Source organism: Grus americana, chromosome 25 (assembly GCF_028858705.1).
Source record: "Grus americana isolate bGruAme1 chromosome 25, bGruAme1.mat, whole genome shotgun sequence".
In the NCBI taxonomy this organism is placed as follows: domain Eukaryota; kingdom Metazoa; phylum Chordata; class Aves; order Gruiformes; family Gruidae; genus Grus; species Grus americana.
The window spans coordinates 745,775-768,514 of NC_072876.1; the positions used below are offsets into that span (position 1 = coordinate 745,775).

At 54.4% G+C, this 22,740-nt stretch overlaps 1 protein-coding gene across 1 annotated transcript; it reads right to left on the reverse strand.

Annotated features, from left to right (window-relative positions):
- Positions 1 to 11,097: 11,097 nt before the first annotated feature.
- On the reverse strand, positions 11,098 to 22,674 carry MTCH1 (mitochondrial carrier 1). The gene is made up of 12 exons (XM_054804059.1): positions 22,450 to 22,674; positions 21,598 to 21,682; positions 20,270 to 20,376; positions 19,750 to 19,827; positions 19,373 to 19,430; positions 18,849 to 18,900; positions 17,977 to 18,036; positions 14,643 to 14,736; positions 14,234 to 14,281; positions 13,975 to 14,042; positions 13,182 to 13,257; positions 11,098 to 12,763 (listed from the first exon to the last, which is right to left on the reverse strand). Exons 1-12 carry the CDS (start codon positions 22,648 to 22,650, stop codon positions 12,689 to 12,691), a joined length of 1,002 nt encoding a protein of 333 aa, XP_054660034.1. The 5' UTR covers positions 22,651 to 22,674; the 3' UTR covers positions 11,098 to 12,688.
- Between the last annotated feature and the right edge of the window lie 66 nt (positions 22,675 to 22,740).

Sequence of the window (22,740 nt, forward strand, 5' to 3'; positions counted from 1 at the left end):
GTGACCACACAGGGACTGTATAGCCTGTACGTCCCACGTGATGAACAAGACTTTACAAGCCTGGCAGCCGAACATAATCCACCTTTACCTGCTTGCAGTAAAGTTGAGCTCAGATGAGCAGGCAATGTCTGGAAAGCTGAGCTTATCAGCATGTTACAAAGATCACTTTGAACTTTTGTTCAAAGCCCTTTGGAGAAGATGACGCCCACCCTCCCTCCAAAGAAGCTTTTCCTGGGCTTGGTCCTGCTGTTTGCAGCCATCATAGCCGGTTTGTTGGCTGCAGCTCTCCCAGGGCTCCCTCTGGCCTGACCCACGCTGCTGAGCCCCGCAGGGAGAGGGAGCAGACGCCGTCACGGCATCCACGGCTCAGAGCGAGCCTTGTTCTCAGCCTGCCTGGAGTGGCCATGGCAGACATGGATAAAAACAGTGCCCGGGAGGCGTCTGCCTGCAATGGGGCGTGTGCTGTTGATGCTCAAGGATGAACAGATGGGTTGATTACACAGGGAGAAATGGACACTAATTGTATCCAGATTCACCAGCTGCAGGATTTCCTCCTGAGCCCTAAAGGACAGGAAACCCTTACCTGCTTCGTTATCCTGTCTCTGTTCATTAGCCCCTTCCCCCGCGCTGGGAACCACATCTCGGCTAATCCCCTGGGCAGGGAGGGCCCAGACTGCAAAGCTGAGATCCAGATGGGAACTCCCACAGTGCTGAGGCACGGCTGGATCCAGCCCCAGGTCAGGGGCCTATCCTGGCTGTCAGCTCCAACACAGCCAGGCTCCGCCGGCTCAAGTTTCCCCACTTTGGGAGCTCCTTGCCGGACTCTTCTTTTGTCACTGCCTCTCTGAACAGCCAGGAAGATTTCAGGATTAACAAGAGCAAATTGTGCATCAAAGACTGCATTGGGGTTTGATGTGTCACATGTCTCCACATCTCTGCTGAGGTGCAGCCACTTCTGGGGTGGAGTCCGGTGTGTGTTGAAGAGCACGCAGCTGATGGAGCCAGGGAGTGAAGGCGTTTCTGCAGATTTAAAACCAGAGGCATTTCCCCAGCAGGCTGTAGGACAACTGGCCAGACTGAACTGGGAGGTGATGCTGGAGACCTTATCTGTATTCTTATTCCTGGGTGACTGAAACATGCTGAGTGGTCAGGTTTCATTGCCTGCTTAGCTTTTGTGCAGTGCTAGCTTGGAGAAAGGAGCAAGACCCTCCTAGACCCCTTTATACATGTTCCTCTGTATCCATCCCATCTCTCTTCAGCTGCGGTGATGTGCTCCTAAGGCAGCACGGCTGGAGGGATGATCCCAGGTGTCCTCCCTGTGGGGCTGCTCAGTCCCAGACTCTCAGCCCAATCCTTCTCCCGCAGCCAGGAACCCTGGGAGCAGACGCACAGAAATTCAAGCTGTTGATCACGTTGGTATTGGCACCCACCCTGACTTTTGGTGCAGTCTGCTTGAAAAATGTTGTAACCCAAGCCATTGCTCTGAGTTGAGTTTTTTGGGACTCTGTCTCCTCTGCCAGGGTGTCTCCATTCCTAGCCCTCAGGCTTCTCTTGTCAAACTTGGTGCAAGCAAATCAGCCTGGTCCCATCCTGCTGCTTGTCCATGTCCCTAAATTCTTGGTGTTACTCCCAGAACCTCCCTGCGCAGCTGAATCCCCACGCCTGGCACTAAAACATCAGCATGGGCCATCCTATGAGTTCAAACCCGACCCTGAAGATCCTGACTGAACTGTCAACCAAGTCAAAGATGACCATGGCTGCCCACAGAGCCCTCAAGCTGGGAGGAGGAGGAGGAAGGACAACGCTTGTCATGGTCTTGCAGATGAGGAGAAACCTCCTGCGTGGGCCGGGGCTGCCCTGGGATGCATGGCCATCTCCCTTGGGCTGCTCTTTGGTCCCTGAGCCCAGCAGGACGGTGATGCTGATGCGCTGGCAGCAGCCATAGGACAGAACACCGCTGTTGTGAATGAGCTGGAGAGGTGCTTGCAAAACTGCCCCCCCACAGCCTGGCTATGGACCTCCCAAAACCACAGGGTGTTATGTACAGGGTGATTTTTGGTTGTCATCATCACAGTAATATAATACCTACCTCTTAGCCCCCACAGACCTCACTTTATACAGCATGTGCCCTGTGCTGGGCTACTTCTTCTCTTGCATTTTCTGTGGTCAGGACTATCTCATGAACAAGCTCAGCATGCCAAACTCAGCCTGCGTTAGCCCTGCGTATCTCATGGGCCTTCCAAATGCAAATCCAGACAGCACAGCTCAGTGCCCATGAGCAACCCTACAATAACAAAATGGCTGCCTCACTTTGTCCTCCCAGACCTCACCTTTTGCAGCAGCCAAGTAACATCAAAGATAAACAGTAGCCATAAGCAACTCCACAATAACAAACCAGTAGTACAGAAAAAAGTGGAGGGAAATTAGGGAATGAAAGAAGTGGCAGAGAGAGAAAAAAACTGCAGGAAGGAAAATAAACGGTATTGATTCTTCTGAGGACCAGCTGTGGGGAGGTATGGAGGGTGAATCAGATCTGGGCATCTCTGGATACTGCGTGTTCCCCATGGTGCATGAAGCTGCTAGTATCTCCCTTGGATGTGTTTCTACAAGGATCCTGTTAAACTTGTGCCCCCAAGTCCACTGGAACAAGCTGGCAATTAGTGGAAAGGATGAGGATGGAGCCCACAAAGGCCTGTTACCCCCTCTTTCCCCACGAGAAGTGGTCACCAGAGGGGTGAAGCTGATTACATGGATAGTCCAGGATGGGGGAAGCTGGTCCCCATGGGGTGGCCTGTGGAGTCACTGAACACAGCACTCCCTGCAACTGTAAATCAAGTTTTGCTCCAAGTTTAAAAAAAAAAAAAAAAGGAAAAAGAAAAGAGGAAATCACAATCCAAACTCTGCCTTGGCCAAACCTGGCCCTTTTAAGGAAAGGAAATTTCCCAGGGCCACCCTCGACAAACCTGGAAGCCCGATCCTGCATTCAGGAATGTCAGTGCAAATCCAGAGTGGCTCTGCTGACTGCCGAGGGGTTATAGCAGCTGAATGAGGCTCGAGCCTTGGAGAAAAGCTCCTGGTCTCCTGCCTGGAGATGGAGCAGAGCTCACACCACAGCAGCCTGAAAGCAAACTCCTGATTCAAAGGCAACAAACAGCAGAAAGATCCAACTCCCAATTTCAAGAATTCATCCTTTTTGCTGAGCCATGTTCTGGAACCATGAGCCCTGTTTTTCTGTGAGCTGCGTGGAATAAAACAGCTGCGTCCCTTGGCTGGATGGCTCTTCCAGGGGTGCCAGATGTTTTATTTAGGACACGTCAGAAGTGTCTTGCTTGAGTTCAGACTTTCTCTCCTCTTGGGCTGCCCGCTGCAGAGCCCACTGGAGCCATTGGCTTCAGCAGGTTTTTTTATATCCATTCTACTACCTTTTCCCAGGGAAGTAATACAGCTTGGGGACAAATTGGGAAAGGTCTGATTCCACCCCAACCCGTGTTTGTATAAATAATCTGCAAGGAGAAAGCTGGACTGATGAGCAGAACACTTGTGCTGCCTTCTCACTGGCATGAAGGGTCTGGACGTTAAAGCTGTGTGTAAACACACTCCGATGAAGAGAGCAACCCAACACATTTTGGGGGCCAGACCCCATGAACGACTGCTGACCCCCAGGTCCTGCAACGTGGGAGTTTCATGTTCCAGACCAGCTGCGGTGTATTGTGAAAACCTACCTACAGCTGTGCTGAACAGCAAGGTTCAGAGCCGGACTCCAGTGTCTCAGCCACCAAACCCGGGTGCATGAGGCCACACAGCTCGCTGCAGGGAGCACCCAGGACAGCATCTCTGGGAGGCAAGGGACAGGCGTGAAAATTTTGGGGATGTCCCCAGAGCACGGCAGAGACAGCCAGTGCAGGCTGGTGGGTCACGGAGCCAAAGTGGGGCCAGAGCATTCGGGTGTTTGGGGGTCAGTTCAAAGGCTTTACTGTAGGGCCACATGTCACTCACTGAAAGACAGTTTTTTTCTGGAGAAGGGAGGAGGAGGGGGGAAGCCAGGTGGGGGGGGAAGGAGGAGGAAAAATTTGGTGAAGGAGGAGGGGCGGCCTTCATGGCTCTCAGTGCCTGCGAAGTGCATGGTGGCGGGAAGGAGGACCCTGCCCTGCAAACAAGCTGCTTTTGTTGGATCCCAAACAGGCCTAAATTAAGTTTGACAGAAAGAGGGCAGATTCACACGGCGCTGGGGCCAAACCCCCATGCTCAGTTACAGCCGGGCAGACCTGGAGAACTTCGGCACAGCAGTGCCAAATCTCGCCCGGCTGCGAGGGGAGAGGCATGAACCTCCACGAGGCAGGAGGCACTGAGCAGCCCTGTTAATTGTCCCAATGCCTTCGGAAAGCACCTTCCTCCCAGGAGCGCCCGTCTCAGTCCATCTCCAAAGCTTAAAGGCCGCCATGGCTCCAGGAAAAGCAGCCGCCAGCGAAGCACTCCCTCGGCCAGTTTCACCCGCCGGGGCCAGCAGAGCCTCCCATCCCGCTCCTGGGCATCTCCCCGGCCCTGCCGCCCGCCTTGGCACGCCATGCCAGCGTGAAAAACAAACCAGCTTCTAAACAGTTAATGCTGACAAAACCAGACCGCTTGAGTTCCCTCCTTCCCGAATCACTCCTGGTGTAATTCACCCCCCCCAAAATGAAATAAAATTATCCTCCTCCTCTGACCTCGCCCCGGTGTCCTCCCTCCCTCCCATCCTCCCTCTCTCTCCTTCCACGCTTCCTGTGCCCCCGTCCTGTGCTGGCACAGCTGGCCAGGAGCACGCGTGCCCGCTGGTCTGCTCGGCACTAGGAGCTCCCACCACGTTAGCTGTGGCTGCCATGTTGAATTGCAAATCCGACATGATTCGACATATTTTTTCCCCCCCTCGGCAGTGCCCAGAGAGGAACTAAAGAAGCACCCATGCGACGTGCGACGTGCACCCAGCCCCGGGTGACTCTCGGGGACGTCCTGGGCAGCGGGGTGAGGGCAGGGAGAAAAATCACCCTCCAGTCCTGCTCCAAACACTGCATGTAGGGACCTGCCTACCTGCTATACATCTCTCTCTACATGAGACCGATTTTAAAGTCAGATGTTTTAGCACCAAGGGCCAGAGGATTCAATGGGAAGGGGTTTTGGGGAGAAGGCAGGTTACAGCAACAACAAAGCGACTGAGCAACTGGAGGAACAAAACATTATTTCAAATCAAAGGCAAAAAAACCCCAACCGCACGAACAAAAAAAAAAAAAAAAGAAAGCACCCAAAATTAAGAGTGAGGTTCAATTTCGTACCAAGGCAGCAAGAGAGACGCACCGTGGAAGAGAGTGGTTTTGTTGTTGAGTGGTGGCTGGATTTAGCTCCGCTTATCCGGACAATCATCGGGGAAGGATCCTTTTCCGAGAAAGGCCAGTTTGAGTGAGACAGCTTTTTTTTTTCCCTTCTCTCGCTCGCTCTCTCCCCTTTCCTTCTCCTCGCAGCTCAACGCCAAGAAATGGGCGGTGCCTGGATGCCAGGCTCCATCCGAACGAGACACCCAAGGCCAACAGAGGCTGGCACAAAGGCGAGCTGGCAGGAATTCCTGCACTCGGAGCCTTGCGCCCGTGGGACAAGCCCGCCACCTCCCAAAAAATCAACCTCCAACACCGCCCGCCCCGGAAAGTTACCCCTTTGGGCTCAAAAACGCCCTGCCAGGCTCAAGCACAGGGGGAAAAAAAGGACAAGGGGAGGAAAAAAAAAAAAAAGCCAAGACCTTCCTTTGCATCGACACAAGCTAAACAAAAGGCCTGGGGAGGTGGACTGGGTTTTTCCCACCCCCCCCCCACCCCCAGGCTCCTTTTCCCACCTGCCCGTATCCCTCCTCGCACACTCCATCGCTGGCTCTCTTGCCGGCCGCCCAAGCGTCCAGGCAGAAATGAACCCTGGGCTCCCTCCTTCCTGGTTTTAGCACAACAGGAGGCGGCGGGTCCTTGAATAGGAACTCACACACCCAATGCAAGAGGGATCCGATGGGGGGAGAAGGAAAAAAAAAAAAAAGGACCAAAAAAATATATACAAACAACAACCCACCCGCCATGGAGGAAGGTCGGGAGCAGTTGCCGCCGAGGGGGGCGGATTGGGGGTGGTTTGGGTGCCATGGGTTTATTTTTGGCCTGTTATTTTTTTTTTGCTGCCCTAGCACCTGGGTTGTGCCGATTGTAAAAGGGGAATCGCGGCAGGTTGGGGAAAGGACTGGGGGGGGGGGGTGGCCGGGGTTGGTAGAGCTGCTGGGGAGATGCCAAAAAAACAAAACAAAACACGTTTTCATTTTGTCTGCACCAGCCTGGGCGCAGGCGAGCGCGGGAGAGAGGGAGGGAGAGGGAGGCGCACACCGCCAGAAAGCCGCCGCGCTCAGACGCGGGCCTGCGGCCACGTCCCTCCACAGCCGCCCCGGCAGCCGCTCCCGCTCCCTCGTCCCCCTCTCCCTGCCCACCCGGCTTCGCCTGCCAAGTCCGAGTTGGCACGGCTCCTCCGGCTGCACCGAACAAAGCCGTCACCCATCCCCAAGCCGACGCTGACAGTAAGCAAAGTGACAGGCGCATCTTCCGCATGTTAATCCAAACGACGAGAAGGCGAACGAGTGGCAGAGGCCCCCCCCTTGCCATGCACGCCACCCCCCCCTGCCGCTGGCCTGCTCACCCCACCCTTGGCACCCGCCGGCCCCGCTGGCCTCGTGCGGGGATGGCGAGGCCCCTGCCGGCGGGAGCACCGAAGCCTCCCCATCGGCAAGGTTTAAATCGAGCCGAAGCCCCGCTCGGCGGGCAAACGAGGCCACTCGGCATCTGCTGTACCTGTTCCCGCTGCCTTCATCTCGCCTTGGAACCGTGACAAGAGCGCACTCGCCTCTGGTGGGCTCTCAAAGCCGCGGGTCTGTAACCCTTTGCAGGAAGTTGGCACCGATCCCAGGTAGGACTTTACTCCCCGGCTCTCGCTCTCTCCCCCCACCTCCGCCTCCCGCTCCCTCCCCTCCGCTCCCCCACCCATCCTGTCCCTTGAGCCCCTCTCGCGTCCCCCAAAACACCGCCTGGCCCCCCGCTACCCCTCCACCCTTCACCAGCCTCGTCGGCCTGGGGGGCAATGCGGGGAGCGGCCGAACGCTGCTGGGCGCTCGCCAAGCCCCTCACGCCCCTCGTGCCCACCGCTCTTGCACACATACCCTTTAAGGATGACCTGGGCAAGGCAGAGAACAACAACTTCCTGCTCCGGCTCCCTAAAACGCCTGTTTCCACGCAGGGGTTAGGCGGCGCGGCGAGACGGGGGGAGCTGGGAGGAGGTTTGGGGGTTTGTCGTCATTGAACCGTGCTTTTTTTTTTTGGCCTTTTTTTTTTGCCTTTTTTCTTTTTTTTTTTTTGCCTTTTTGCTTTTTTTTCTTTTAATGCCTTTTTTTTTTTTTTTGGAACGTATATCTTTTGCCCAGCAGCCCGAACCCAACGCGAAGGGAAAGGGGGGGGGAAGAGAAATCAAATGGGAAGAGAATAGCTCCAAGTCGGCAGGACAATGCACGGGAAACGGGGAGATTAGCGTAGCTCTCGAAATCCATCGCGCCCGCCCCATTTCTGAACTGTTTGCCCCCGCGCCTCGTCTTTTTTAATACTCCCAGCTCCTGAATTATTCCAGTCCACGAGCGGGAGGGGAACGAAGAGTCCGGAGTCCCTCGGAGCTGCCAAGAGCATTGCAACAGGAAAGAAAGAAAGCGAGAGAGGGAGAGCCAGGCAGAGCCCTCACAATCGAGCAGCAAGAAGAGCAAGGAGAAATTAACATCCAATTAGTGCCGTGTTTAACGAGGGAGACAGAGGCGGCTGTTGTTTTATTGCCCTGTTCTTTTCAGGCGCATCTGACAGGCAGCAGGGAAGGCACCCCTGCTCCAAGTGACGTCATCATATTTTATTTTTTGATTATTTCCCCCCCCTTTTTCCCCCCCCGTCTTTCCTCCTCCAAGTTTTGCAGAGATGGCCTCAGCAACTCGGCGAGGGAAATTCGGGACTTTTCGCATTCAAGCCGCTGGCTCCCCCCTCCGCCTCCAGCCTCCTTCCCCCCCCCCACCGTCCCCAACACCAACCCCGGAAAAACAAATGCGCCAACCCACCCCAAAGTCTTTGTTCTTCCAAAAAAAAAAAAAAAAAAAGGAGAAAAAAAAAATAAACGTTGGGATCAGAGCCGGAGGGAGCCTGGAGGAGGTTTCTCCGCGTGCGTGTCCGAGTGCGTGCGTGCGTCTGTCCCCTCTCCCGTCCCTCTCCCCAGACGACTCGCTTGCCTTGTAAAACTTTGCGGCATGTGACGCTGCTCCGGCCTCCTCTGGCAGCTTGACAAGAGCCGCGCCGCCCGGCCGCAGAGCGCAGGCGGCTTTTAAGGGAGAAACTCCATTCCTAAAGATGAGAGAATTAACACGTTTTCAGCAAGGGATGGCGCCTCAGACAATGGCCATTGCAGCAGCGATGATGACCCTCTCACCACGCTGGCCTGGCCATTGGGTCACAGCAAGGGGGAGAGAAGCCAAATCAAAAGCTGGGGAGAGTCTTCCCCCCTCCCCGGCTTCCCGGGCCTCCTGCTTCTCCCCTGGGATGGGGGGGCCCGGTGCCATGCAAGCACTGAGGGAGGCGTGCAGGGGCCGCGGTGGCCCTGGGAAAGGCGTCTCGGTTGACCCCGGCCGGCCTGTGCCATCACCTATTCCCCCCAAGGCACAGGGTCTCCTCGGAGTGGGATAAAACATCGCCAGCTCCCCCAAAAAGCACTACCAGCCCCGGAGGGGACAGAGTACCTCTGTTTGGGGGGACTGGAGGGAGTTGTCCCCAGCAAAGGGCCCGCAGCAGGCAAGCGGGAGCGTGGAAATCAGCTCTTCCCCTGCTTACAAGCCACCAGTGATGGATGGAGCCACCACCACTAGCGTGGCAGGTCAGGCCACCGCGCCGAGCTCTCCCGCTGTGCCCTGTGGCCTTTTCTCCTTGTTTCCAGCTGGGATTTCCCTTGTCCGAGGCGGGGCGAATCCTCCGCAACCTCCCACTCCGAGCGAAAGCCATCACGGGGGGGGGCCACCCCACTCCCAGCAAGGATGGGGCTGTGTGAAGGCAGGGGACAGGTCCAGGGTCACTGCACCGCCACACCTGGGTCCAGTCCAAGTCCCTACCCTGCACATTTCCCAGCACCAGCCGGTCCCACCTCCCCGTCGGCAGGATCTCCTTCACGAGGGTTATTATTTTATATATACAGACATATTTTTAAATAATTATTTGCCTACGTGGAGCTCAGCGCTGCGTGAGAACAGCACAAACAGCCTTATCGAGGGCAGCCATGCCGCAGGGGCACTTCCTCGTGCACGGCTGTGGGACGAGGCCCCTCCATCACTGACGGAGCTGACGAGGACTGGCGGGGGGGGACTGGGAGCCCCTGGCCTTTCCGCTGACCAGATACCAGGGATGATGGGCACCGTGCAGCCTTTGAGAGAGGTCTGCTCGGCTGCTTTCCTCCCAGCTCCACAGCAGGGAGAGCAGCACGGCTGGGTGGGGGTTTGGTGTTAACTGAAGGGTCTTTCACAGGACAGCTCTGCAGGGGGAAAGGGAAGGACGGTGCAACTGGTCCGAGCTCAGCTGCACTTCTCCCTGGGCACGAGGGCTTCACCAGCACCTCGTCGTTCCCCAAATCCTGCCAGACCCAAGCGTCCAGGCCCCGCAGAGAGTCAGGGCAGCCTTGACCTGAGTTTCCCTCTCCCGGTTGCGGCTGCTGCTTCCTTTCTCCCCCTGGCAGCTGGGAGCAGATGAGGCCAAAGTCCCGGCAATCTCTGTTTTCCACTGAGAGCTGATAAACCGCACAGGCACAGACCGGCAGTGATCTCCACCCATCCCGGGTTTGTGCAGGAAAGAGTCAATATTTAAACCCAAGTTTGTTTCCCGGGCAGATAGGGGAGCGCTGGGGCTGTAAGTGGGAGAAATCCCTGGCTCCAGCCCCAGCACCGGATGCAAACCTCCTCCCACACCCCTTCATTTGTTCTCCCGACCACAGGTTTCACCCCAGATCCCCTCTCCTGCGGGAGCTGGGCCCCATCCACATCACCTGTGTTACATGAGCATCAGCTTCAGGGCCAAGCACCCACTAACGGGGCAGCAATTTAAGGGAGGGGGGTGCCCAGCCAAGGTTTGGGTTCTCTCCTTGCTTGCTCCTGGTGCAGATGCTGTCCCCACCACCAGACAAGAAGAACCAGGCTTAGAAATGGGAGGAGGTAAGGAAATAACTAATTATCCTATGAATGGCAGTGCCTGCTTCAAGGTTAAGGCAGTGCACTGAAAGCTTTGAAACCTGGTTTTCATTTAAATTGACCAAAAACTATATTCAAGTGTTGTGCTTCCAGCAGTTTGTGGGTCCCAGTGAACTGGGCAGAAAATTGCTGGCAGGATGCTTGCTCTGGTGCAGATTTAGGTAAATCCCTCAAAGGAAGGGAAATAGCACTTCTCATTGCAGTGGCTGCAGCCAGGCTGTGTGCACAGGGTGTAGGAGGTTTTACAGGCAAGTGACCAGCAGAAGGCAGCCTTAATTTTGAGGGTAAAGGCGTTATGTTCCTGAGCAGGTGTTCTGAGATCTGGGAGATGCGATGCCCAGTGCTGGAGTGGGCAAGAAATGAGCTAATGCGATAAAAGGCTGGTGGGTAAGGACCCTGCAAGCTGTGCAGGGGAGGATGGAGCAGTTGAGCCCACCCGATGGGCTCAGAGTGGGTCTGACAGCAGCAAAGGGTGTCAATCATCCCTCCCAAAACTGCTCAGGTCAATTTTAACCTCAAATACCTCCTTTCGTGTATGTTGTTTCGAGCAGCCAAACCCACTGCTGCCTCTACCCTTGCTCCAGGTGCTCCCAGTTTGCTCAGCCTAAACCTGCTGATGTTCTACAGAGCTGAGGAAGATCAGAGGGAATCTGAGCTGCAAGAGCTGGTTTAGCCCTGGCTTTGGAGGAGTAACCAAAGGAAATGCCTGTCTTAAACTGAAACCTTCCCTGAGTGAGAGAGCCCGTTATGCAAAAAAGAAATTAACACTTTTTAACAAAAGAAACACCCAAGAGCAGTTGTTTTAGAGCTGTATTTTGGAGCATAGTTAAATCTTCTTTGAACTAATCTGTGGTGTTAGGGACCAGGGCCATGCATTATTTAACTTCTGGTACCGTAACGTAAATGGTACGGGAGGAAGGGAGGACAGACAGGACTGACTTCACAACACCGAAGGGAGCTGGGTGGGGACTGCTGGTCCCAGCAAGTACTGGTGCTGTCCCACAGGCCCGGCGGGGAGGTGTGGATCAAACCCATCTGATGGAGGAAAACCCCTCTGAGATGGCAGGCTGGGGTCCCCAGAGGGCCAGGATGGGATGTGACCCCAGCTGCTGCTGTAGCAGCACACAGGAACCTGCTCAAGGACCCCAAAACCTTTTCCCAGGGAGTGCAGCACCATCTCTGTGCAAAAGACTGCTTCGTGGGGGAACCAAAATGAGGAAAATCTGCCTGGCTGCCATGACAGCACAGTCTGGTGCAAAATAAACTTCTTGTTTGGGGAGCTGAGGATAAAACCCTGCCCTGCTGCCACCCATGAGGAGCCCTGACACCTCGCACGCCTTTTGGCCAGCTCAAGGTTTATTCCTTTATCCCAGTGCCCCTGCTGCAAGGCAAACCCTTCCGTGTGTAGCCAGTAGCAGGACAGTGCCCAGCAGCAGCCCAGCGCCGCGATGCGTGGCTCCATCTCTGTCAGCGAAGCGGCGATGCTGGGGTTTGGCAGGAGCTCAGCGAGGCTCGTGGTCCTGCCGGCTGGGAAGACACTCACGTGGTGCAGCCGTGCTGGTCCAACCCAGGACCCATCTGCCCTGAGAGACATGTACAGGCTGCTTGTCCAGTTTACACCCAGCAGCTCTGTTGGATATATCCTATATATCCTGCTGCAAAAGGCCTTCCCAAAGCAATTACCGCATGCAGCTTGCATCCCTCCCCAAGGGCTCTCTCCGTGTCCGAGTCCCAGCACTGCCCTGGAGCCGAGCCATCCCCGTCTCTCTGGGACTGTGCTGTTCTTTGTAGTGGGACTGTTTCCTTTTTCTGGTTTGATACTATAATTTTCCTTTCACACCCGTGGGAGGTGGCGTGCTCCCCAGTGTTCAGGTACCTTAAACATGGGTTGCAGGGTTGTTCTCGCCCAGAATGAGCTACCTGCCACACAGATGTTTGCCCCCTCTCCAGAAGAGATGGGGCAGGAGGCTGGTCAGCTGCCGTAGCCTTCCCAGCAAGGCGACCTTGGATCTCTTGCTGCTTCTCAGCTTGGACAGAACGAAGCAGTCTTTTGTCCTTGCATCTCGGGGCTGGCTAGTTTAGTACCTGGGCATTTTCCAGTTTCCTGGACTTCCCCAGTGACTCCAGAGCTACAGCCTGGACCAAAGAGACAAGACAATGTCCTTCTGCTCTCTGCTACATGTCCTGGTCAAAACAGCCATGATGATGGAGCTTTAGTCCAGATGGAGCCTGAAGGCAGATCTCCAGAAGCCAACTTGTTTCTGGCCTTGCTGGAGAGGAGATGTTCTGACAGCACGGACTTCGGATCAAAAAGAAAAAATATATATATTGAAACAAACTTAGGGTTTCTTGAGGAGTCCGAGTTCATCACCTCTCCCTGCTGAGGAATCAGTCAATGGGGAAGGAGGCGGCTGGCATGGGCGCTCTGCGGAAGAGAAGGCTAGAGCCACGGAACAGCTGCCCCTGAGGAGGAGAGAGAGAGCCCAGGGTCAGGGCAGCCGTGCCGAGACCTGGCTGGGGAATTGCAGCTGGTTTAGCAGGGAATGACTCGTGTCCACTGCAGGGCTGCATGGCCTGAGCACCCCAGGTTGCTACAGAGAAGAAAGTGGGGTTTCAGCCCTGTGGGATGACTGGTGGAGAGGGGCAGAGCCACCTCGCTTTGCTGTGTGCAATGCATTGGCTAAAAGTTTGCGGGCTGCAAGCTCGGGGTGTGTAACAGGCAGAGAGGTTCTGCTGTGCCTGGTACCAGTGCCAAAACTGGAGGGATGGAAACAGGTTACAGACCATGCCAAAGATGTGTCAGGCACTTTTTGGGCAGCACTGGAGACCTCAGGAAGGAGCAGGGGGAGTCCAAAGCCCTGTGTGTGCCCTGCTCCCTCACCTGAGCACTGAGGTACCTCCAGCAATGGATCCAGGATGTAAATGCAGGAGCGTAGGGAGGGAGGCCGGCACGCAACCTGCATGGCAACAAGAAATAGCTGAGATGGTCTGTACAGATGTCACATTATCCAGACAGGTAATACAAGAGCAGCAGTAAGTGTAAGTGAGGACACAGAAACAGTGTCTGCACCAAGCTGAAGGCCAAATGACCAGCTTGTTATTTACAATGCAACAGATCACATAATTTAATTACCCCTGGAGTGTACAAACAAGGAGCGTTACCTGGATACGTTAAGAGTCCAGGACTGTACGCTGTATCTACACCTTCAAGAGCGAGCAGATATCGAGAAAACACTACACCAGCGGCTTGGATCCAGTCCCCTTCCCACAAGCACAAATGCAGAAGACTTCTTGCAGCAGTGGGTTTGGGGAAGCGAGCTCGGTCCTGCTCCTGTCTGCACCCGTCGCTGCATTAAGAGCTTTGCTTTCCCTCGTGCTGCTCCCCGGAGCCAGCACGGTCCCTTTGATCCCTTCTGCCTCTGGTCTAGTTCAGATCGGCTCACACCACCACGACTCTCCCTATTTCTCTCCACTTGAGCTTTTAAGCTGCTCTTGTCTGTGCCCTCTGATCTAAAATTATAAGCAACCTGGGACAGGAAACAAGCCAACTCTGCGAGGCGCTGTATAGTTTACAGTTCTGCATGAAAGCTTTGTGATTGTTAGCAGAGGATTCAGACAACAAGGGGCTGGAAGAAAGGAAGGAAAAGCCTTAGATCTCAGTGTGATGGACATACCCACAGTTGTTCACTGCCATGAGATCTCCCACGAGAAGGAATGGGTACGTCAGCATGCTCACGGCGATCTGAAAGCACAGAAAACTGGTAGCCTCTCTAATGTTCATCATGTCAAAAAAGCTGCTTCCAGCTTTTGCATGTTAGCAAAGTTATCCTCATGTCTGGATATGAAGGACAGACCAGCCTTTGCCCCCAGACCACGAGCTCCCACCTCGCAGCAGCAGGAAGAGGAGAAATGACACGGCAGTTGCCTACGTACCCCCATCACGAATTTTGTGTAGCTCCGGATCACCGATGCCTGGCTGAACTGGAAAAAGAAACCAAAGGGATTGTGGAGGAGGCAGATGACACCAGGCTGTCACTGTCATTATGGGACATCACTTGGATCTTGAGACGATGGGTGTGGGGCAGGGGAAGAAGGCGAAAGCAATGGTAACCACACTGCATCCCAGCAGAGAATCAGGGAAGACATTTGCTATCAAACCTGATCCCCTACACTGGAGCTGAAACACAGCCCTGAGCAGACACTGCACCTTTAGCACTCTTACAGGGCTTTATCCAAAGCCCACTGTCTCTATTAAATTAGCCATTAACCCCCCATTAACTCCTTGCAACTGCAAGCACTTGGTACGGGCTCCCTAAACCCTCCATTGGGCACTTCCACTCACATTATCATCCACGGCGTAGGTGTTGATGAAGTGAGCCAAGAGGTTGCAGCACCAGAGGAAGATGACATCCCCCAGGATGTGAGGGACTAAACCGCTGCAATGGCAAAAAGAGGGGCGTGAGGTGCAGGAGGGTCCCAGAGCTGCCTTCCGAGGTGCCCAGCCTGCCCTCCCTCCCCCAGCGCAGAGGAACCCCACTCCCCCAAAATGCATCTTTACTTTGGGAGGAACTGAAGGGAGAAGGGGAGATTTCAGGGAAGATCTCCCGGCCTTCAAACAAGGTCCTATGTGCGCTGCCAGCTGCTCTGGCCAGGAGGTGCTCTGGAGTAGGAAGTCTGGGATCTACCATTTGGGCATGACTCAACCAAGTCCCCTTGTTCTAGTCCAAATCTCTTCTTGGCCCAGCTCCTGCTCTGAAACCCAGGTGAGACACAGATAAAGTGGTTTCCGTTAAGCTTGTTCTGCAGATGCTCTTCTGGATGCAGAATAAGAAGTTCATCTCTTTGTGGAATTTCTCTCCTTTTAAAAATTAAAATGAGGGGGGTTGTTCCTGCAAAACCTGCTCTACTGCAAAGTGGGATTAACTGGGGGCAGCACTCCAGTCCCTGGTTTTCCCCATCTCTGCTGCCACCTGAGAACACAAGGACATGGGGTGATGTGCTGCTTTGGCTTATGGCTCACGCGAGCCAGAGCACCCCCAGCTTCTGCAGCTAATGGCACTAAAACATTAACAAAGCGTTTCAGAGGGTTTCTCCAGTTTGTCAGAGCTCCTGCAGCATCAGTCGCGCCAGCACAGGCGTCGAGCACAGGGTCTCCTGCTCTGGCTGTGCAGTTGTTCTGCTGCAAAAGGATCCAGGGGCGTTTTAAACCTGCCTGTTTCTCCAGCAGATTCTGAACACAAGCCTTCGCTGGGCTGAAAAGAGCCACTTCCAAGCACACTAGTCCCAGTCATTGGTTTCTTCCCAAACACAACACTTGTCTTTGGAGCAGGGGACTGATTTTCTTTCATGCTGTGGTTGCTGCAGCAGCAGAACAGCAATTGGGACTGCATGTTCTGATCCAGCCTGCTTCACTTCCTTGGTGTTAGGGGTTATACTTTTTGGAAACAAGCTGTGTATCATCAAGGCCCCGGCAGCCCTGGAGATGCAGCCGAGGTCTCGGGGGTAGGCGCGGCAGAAGTCTTCAATAGAACAACTGCTGGCTTAAAAGATGCGATACATGAGAGCAATGGACAGGACAAAGAAATCAAAGCTCTCTGGTCCCAAAGAGATGGTCTGCTTTGCATTTAGTGTTCACCCTTTGTAAAAAATCCTTTCTCAAAGTCGAGCCTGAATCAGACTCCTGAGCTGTTGCAGATACAACAGGGGCTTAATAAAGTCCAGAAACAGAGGGCTGATCAAGGCCTGGGCCGGGCAGCCACATAAGTAAAACTTCACCCATCTGTTGATAAGAGAATCCAATTGTTTGTTCCATTTCCAATAAGGATCCCATCCCTCTCTCTCCTCCATCATCAAAGTAATGACAGATGCTGGGCCTGAGTTTATGGGATGACCGGAAACCAGGGGTCTGGGAGGTGCAGAAGGGCTCAAAAAACCAAATTCATTTGTGCCACAACTCTCATGCCTGGCAAGATGTCCAAGATCTGGACTAGGAATATTTTTAGGAGATGACAAGTCACTAAAAGCTGAAACAGCAGCAGGCAGATGAGGAAGCCTGCACGATGTATGGTGACGTGACCCAGCAGGAGAAACCCCAGCGCTGGGGAGCTGGGACAAGCCATCTTCAAACTGGCCACGTGCAGCAGTTTCGGAGCCCAGGGAACATCTTTCTGGGCTGCTGGCAGGCAGGAAGCTGCTGTAAATACAAAGGGAAGCAAGGTAAGTCTGTCCCCTGAAAAATCTTTATCTCTAGCCAGGCACACATCCAGAGCAAGCGTTGCCGTTGTTATTGCTGCACTGTTACAAGGCCATGAGAAATAAGTGCACCACAATGATTTGAAGGGGGCGGATGTGTTTGGGCTGCGTTAGGAGGGCTGAGAGCAGAGAAGCAGCAGTTTGGTCCTACGGATGCAGTTTGGTTTCCCCTCACAGCAGCGTGATTTCCTAACGGGGTTGTAGAGCACATATAACTTCAGAGCCCTCCTGAGACATTTTGGGTCGTGTTAAAGCCTTTCCTGTGAACTATTAAGTTTAATTAGGCTACCAACAGTGTTTATTTTATGTGGAGGAAGGGAACATGGCAGCTCCTTTCAGGTTATTTCCTCAGGAGGTGAATGAGAGGGAGGGCTGCTGGGCAGTGTGCTCTGGCCGTGCCCCATGCACAGGGAATATCCCAGAGGAACCTGTATTTAATGGAGGAGAATAGGGGCTGCGCAGCTCAGCAGAGAAGCTGTGGGCTGCAAAAGGAAGACGCAGTGACCCTCAACTGATGGGGCCTCTGCAGACCCCTGGCCCTTTCTCTCCTTGGGGAAGGATAGGGCGAGCCCCCCTGCGATTGCTTGCCTCTTCCTGATGCATTCGTGTTTCATCTGAAGGCCCAAATTTTGTGATTGCAAAGCCAAAGGCATCAGGCCTGAAAACCCCTCCTGAAATTTCAGAGCTGCCTTTACAATTATTGATGTAATAAAGTGAGTTATCTCCCCACTGGGAGTGGAGGCAGCAGGTGGTTCTGCTTTTATAGAGATGTGGAAAAAAAAAAAAAAAAGGCAAGAAGCATTAACTAAGGGTTCATGCAGAAAGGTGTTTGCTAGACTTCCACTTCAGTGATGCCATCAATTCGCCACGCTTTGTAAGTGGCTGGAAGCACCTTTCAGCTCCTTCTGGTCCAGACAGCGCTGCTGCTGAGCCAGGCAGCATCACGCTCCTGCCGTACAGGCAAACCTGCTGCCAGCACAAACCACCTGCTCATTACAAGCACCCAGGGTGCTCTTCAGAGGAATGCGCTTCTTATACAGGCCCTGGCTTTTATTTCAACAAGGGGTTTCATTGTTGCACTTGATCTTCATGCCTGTTGCACAAACAAATGCTTTAAATGGCCCTTCGCTGAAAGACAAAGAAGTGTCAAGGGGAAAAAGAAAGGTAAGAAAAAATACAGGGTTTTCTCTGGGGTCTGAAGCTTTGATTGAAGACAAGATCTGGGGCAAACTTAATGGTCAAACTGGAGTGCTGTCAAAGGCACAGATTTAATCTGCGCTCATGGAAGCGATGTTAGAGTCCCAGGTCAGACAAGGTTTTGGATGGGGGGAGCTCAGCACGACTCTGAGGCTGGCAGAGTGGCCAGGAGAGCCATCGGTGCCTTCGGACTACCCGAGAAAATATTTAAACAACAACTCACGTACATAAAGAATCCCAGGATCCCTTCTTCCTTAAATATCCTGCCGATGGCGCTGAAGACACCGCTGCCGAGAAAGGAAAAGAGCTATAAGCGTGCAGGGGTTGCTCTGTCTGTGTCACGTGCACTCTGCAGCCACCAGCCACAGAATTATGTCCCCCCCAAGCCACTGCACCAGCAATGCAGCAGGCAGCTCTGTTCTCCTCCTCCTCAACCCAAGGGTTGTGTCTGCACTCTGCCAGTCTGCAATAACGCCTGGGACAACATTCGGCTTGCGGACAACTGTTTAAATGCTGAAGCTAGAAGAGCTCTGCTTGGCTTTGTGCAAGTGAATACCTGTACTGCAACCACGGCACATAATATGCTTCGATTAGGCTGATCCTCAGCCCAAGAACCCTGTCCTGCCTCTGCGAGCTCACACTGGCAGTTGTGGGTTAGCTGCAATCATGTCTAGCATGCTTTCAGGTGGCTGTACATGTAGTTTTGCCCTGTAGAGAGGCAGGTATTACTGAAAAAGGCTTGGAAAAATCTTGCAGACTAGCAGGGCTGCGGCAATGCTTCGTATTGTCCACTCTGCCTCCCTGCTGACTTCCTGTTCCATTAACACCTAAAGCAAAAAGGCACAAGACTGCATGATCAGCAAGGTGTGTTGCAGCCACCAAAATCTCCACGGGCACAAGGCGGAAGAGAGGCACACTGGGGAGAGAGCCCAGCCTTCCCCTGCAGCCACCCACCCTCTAACCATGGCTCAGATTCACTTTTCAGTCTCCCAAACCTCCTGGGTTACCGTATCCCCCATTGCTTGGGAATATCTGGCACTGCTGACTCCCAGACTCGTGCTTCAGTGTGCCCAAACCCTTCAGAACTGCAGCCACTCACCTGTATTTGACTTCCCGGCCTACGAACTGGACCATGCAGCGCATAGAGATCACTAGGAGGAAAGAAACACAGGGCTGACAAAGAAACAAATCCAGTTTGGGTTGCAGTGGACGTGAAGGAAAACACAACCTGACCCTTCTGCCCTCCCCTCCCTCCTCTCACATCACCTCCAGGTCCTCTCGGAGACCCTCATCACTGCAAGACTCATTAGAAACCGGAGCTCTCCCCTAGTCTGTATGTGACGGGAAGGATTTCTGACCCTAACCCCAATGGGATCTCTAGGACAAACTCTTGGATGAATGGGAAGAGAGCACCTCGCCGCTCGCCCGGGTTAGTCCCTGAAGGCGAACCCGAGTGTCAGCCTTGCCAAGCAAATGCTCAAGACCTCCATCTGTTCTGTGCTTTCGTACGAAGCCGTTTCTCATAGAGAAGTACATCGAGTAAATGGGGTTTTGGGGTGATCCCCAGCCAGGGCAGGGCTCCTCATGTGGGAGAGGGCTGCCAGGCAGAGGGACAGGACTCACCGTGCAGCGGATGTGAGACAACCCGGGACACACACTGCATCATCATCTCATGAGATGTCTGAAGGGGAGAAAAAAACCACACCTGTATGAAATGCTGTGCTGCTTCACCTGCACAGGTCAGGCCCCTCTTCCTTAGTGACGTGAAACCCATTTTGAGTCCCTTTTTTTGAAATCTGTTGCTCGTGGTAAACCTCTATTCCTACAAAATATTTCACAGCTGGCCACAGAGTGGTACTAAATGCCACGGCCTTTCTACCCAGAGTTTCTCTCCAAGTAATTTCATCCACAAACCACAGTTTAAGCTTCCTTTGCTCTCCAGGCACATCCCCAATGCGATCTCCCCCATCACTCATTAACATGCAATATCCATTTCTCACCTCTTCCACCACTTTCCTAAGGGAGGTTTTCACATCATCCTTGTTAGAAACATGCTCCATGTCCTCCAGTGGAAAGGCCTGAACGGGGAGAGAAGACACATACGGTCAAAACTGATGGAGACGCTGATCCACAAACTCTCATGTCTGGGGACAGGAGGAAGCCATGAGCAGGTGTGCTCTAGATGGGAAGAGGAGAAAAACGGGCAAGAAGAAACATAGGAGAAGGAAGGATGGAAAGTAAAACAGGAGAAGAGAGGAGGTCACGAAACGGCTTACAAAAGATAAAAGGCAAGTGGTTGTTCAACTTAAATTAAAATTGATTAAAAAATAAGTTTTAGGGATATAGGCAGTGTTCTCCTGTCCTGAAGGACTATTCAGAGCCCTTAGGAGAGGGACGGGCACTTTATTCCTCCACGTGCAGTCGTGGCTAGGTGCAGGCACATGCCGGCTCCCTGGTGATGCTGCAGTAGCACCGGCCGACCCAGCGAGCTGATTTATGGAGACAGAAGCCGACCTTTACCTTCTTCACGCTCCCCCTGGTGATGGTTGATAAAGTGCTTGAGATGAGGCGAGGAGTAAGGCCGCGGAAGAGGCCCCTTTTCCCATCCACTTCCACAATGTGTCTGGCTGGGTAAGAAAACACCAGGCTGCCATCAGTCAGGAACGGGCCGACTTGTGGAGAGCATCTCAAACACCTCCGGCGTTCAGCCGAAACTGCGCTGGAGCTCAGCACGGCACAGCAGCCACTCTGCGGTCCCACCATAAGTGATTTAGTACAACAGTCCGAAATAAATTTCACAGAGGATGCAAAGAATCCTTAAGTATTCTGTGTCACATCTGTCTAATCTGGAAGGATAGCTCCAGTCTTTTGGGCTACTTTTCATCTTTTGGTTGTCCCTCCCTACCCTGGTTCAGTCCAAACTGCCTTGTAGCCCTTTCAGGTGAGCAAAACAATCTCATGTGCGGTGCCACCTCCTCCCTCCACTCGGGGGGTCAGACTCAGGGTAAATACAGATCTCACAAACCCGGGTTCAGTTCCTGCCCCACCACCTTCTCCCCAGCAAACTTCCTCAGGTCTCCGGCCAAAATAACCAGAAAAGCCCACGGATCCAATTTCTCCCTGGTATAACAAGGTGGAATATAACCCACCATGTGCTTGTGGGTACTGACTGCTCCTGCCCCCCCATCCTCTGCTGTCCCAAGGGAAGCCGGGAAGGCTCTCACCATCTCCATCACCCAGTGCTGTAAATCCGTTTGGAAAATGCATCTTCTGCAATGAGTGTTTCCAGCCCTGGGCGTTCCAGGATGGGTTTGCAGTGCTTACGTACTGCTCCTGTGCTGGGTCCCCCCTACCCCGCGGGTACTGCTGTCCCACTTTGGGATCAGCCCAACTTTTTTTTTTTACTTCTAAACATATTACCTTCCCTTTTCTTGGTATTTCTGTCCCTTTAGGATTCCATCTACAACACAAATGAGCAGGGTAGGGGGGCAAGTTACTGCAGGGCTGTTCTGTAGCAAAGAAAAGCACTTTGCTCTCTCTAACACATGCAAAACCCTCCACCAACAAACCTACACCACCTAAACCCCTGCCACCCCCTCCGCTACGGTGCAAACCCAGAGTAACGTGCCATGGGAAGAGGGATGCAGCGCCAGGGCCACCCCCTCCTTGACCCAACAACAGGTAGGTAAATCTGACGGTTTTGCAACTTGTTTTATGTCTCGTTGCAGCTATGGGATGATCCCAAGGGGATGTGCGAGTGCTGCTGGAGGGCAGCTCGGTCGACCTGGCAGGTTCCAGCCCTGTTTTTGGGCAGGTCCTGGTGCTGGCAGGGAGGGACATTCCCTCACCGTAGGTGAAGAAGCCAGGCAGGTACAGGACTTTCCTTCCCAGCACGTTTCTTCCAACGGTTGGAGGTAGTGGCTCATGCCCAACCTGCAAGAGAAACCCCGTGAGCAGGTCCCTGCCCTGGTGTTCCCAAAGGCCCCGGCCGCGTGGCCTCGATCCTGGCATCTGCGAGCTGCCGAAGGGCCACGTCCCCCCCGTCACCCTCTGATACACGTGGGTGCCATGACTTGAGCAGTCCCTTTCCCATCATACGAGGATCCCTAGGGAGCAGGGGGTCCTCACCCCTCTCACCTTATGGGGTCCCTCTTACAGAGGGGTTCTCAGGATACCCATTCTATAGGGGTTTTCCATCCCTCCTTATACAGGAGTCCCCATCACAGAGGGTATCCTCGCCCCTCCCATTTCAGAGGGGTCCCCACTCTATAGGGTGTCCCCATGCCCTGGCACAGGGGGGGTCCCAATGCCCCCGCCCTAAAGCGGGGTCCTCATCCCCCCAGTACAGAGAGTTTCCTATTCCCCATTACACAGAGGGTCCCCATGGCAGAGGTATCCTCATCCTCCTGTGACACGGACTCCCCCGTTTTACAGCTGCCCTCATCCCCCCCGTTCTGTAGGGCCCCCGTTAGACACGGTGACCTCAGCCCTGTTACATGCGGGGGTCTCGTTACATGGGGGGTCCCCCCATTGCACGGGGTGTCCCGTTATAAAGGGGGGGGCTCCATAGGGCACTATACAGGGACCTCCTCCGCCCCCGTCACACCGAGCTCCCGATCCCCCGTTACACATAGGGTTCCCGTCCCCCCCCGGTGCTCCCCCTCTCCCCCCCCTCCAGTCCCCCCCCGGCGGCCCCGGACCTGGACGAGCAGCTTGACGTAGAGCAGCGGGTGGCTGGCGGCGGCGAGTCCCGCTCCCAGCACCACGAACAGCCCCTCGGCGCCCTCGGCCCGGGCCCCCCCGGGACCCGGACCCGCCCCCGGACCCGCCGCCGCCCGCCCCGTCACACCGCCAGGGGGCGCCCGTGCCACCGGGGGCAGCAGCGGCGCCGCCGCCGCCATGGCCCCCGCCGCCGCCACTGCGCATGCGCCGACCGCCGATGCGTCGCTGCGTCACCGCGCCGGGCGGGGTGGGCGGAACCATTGAGTGAA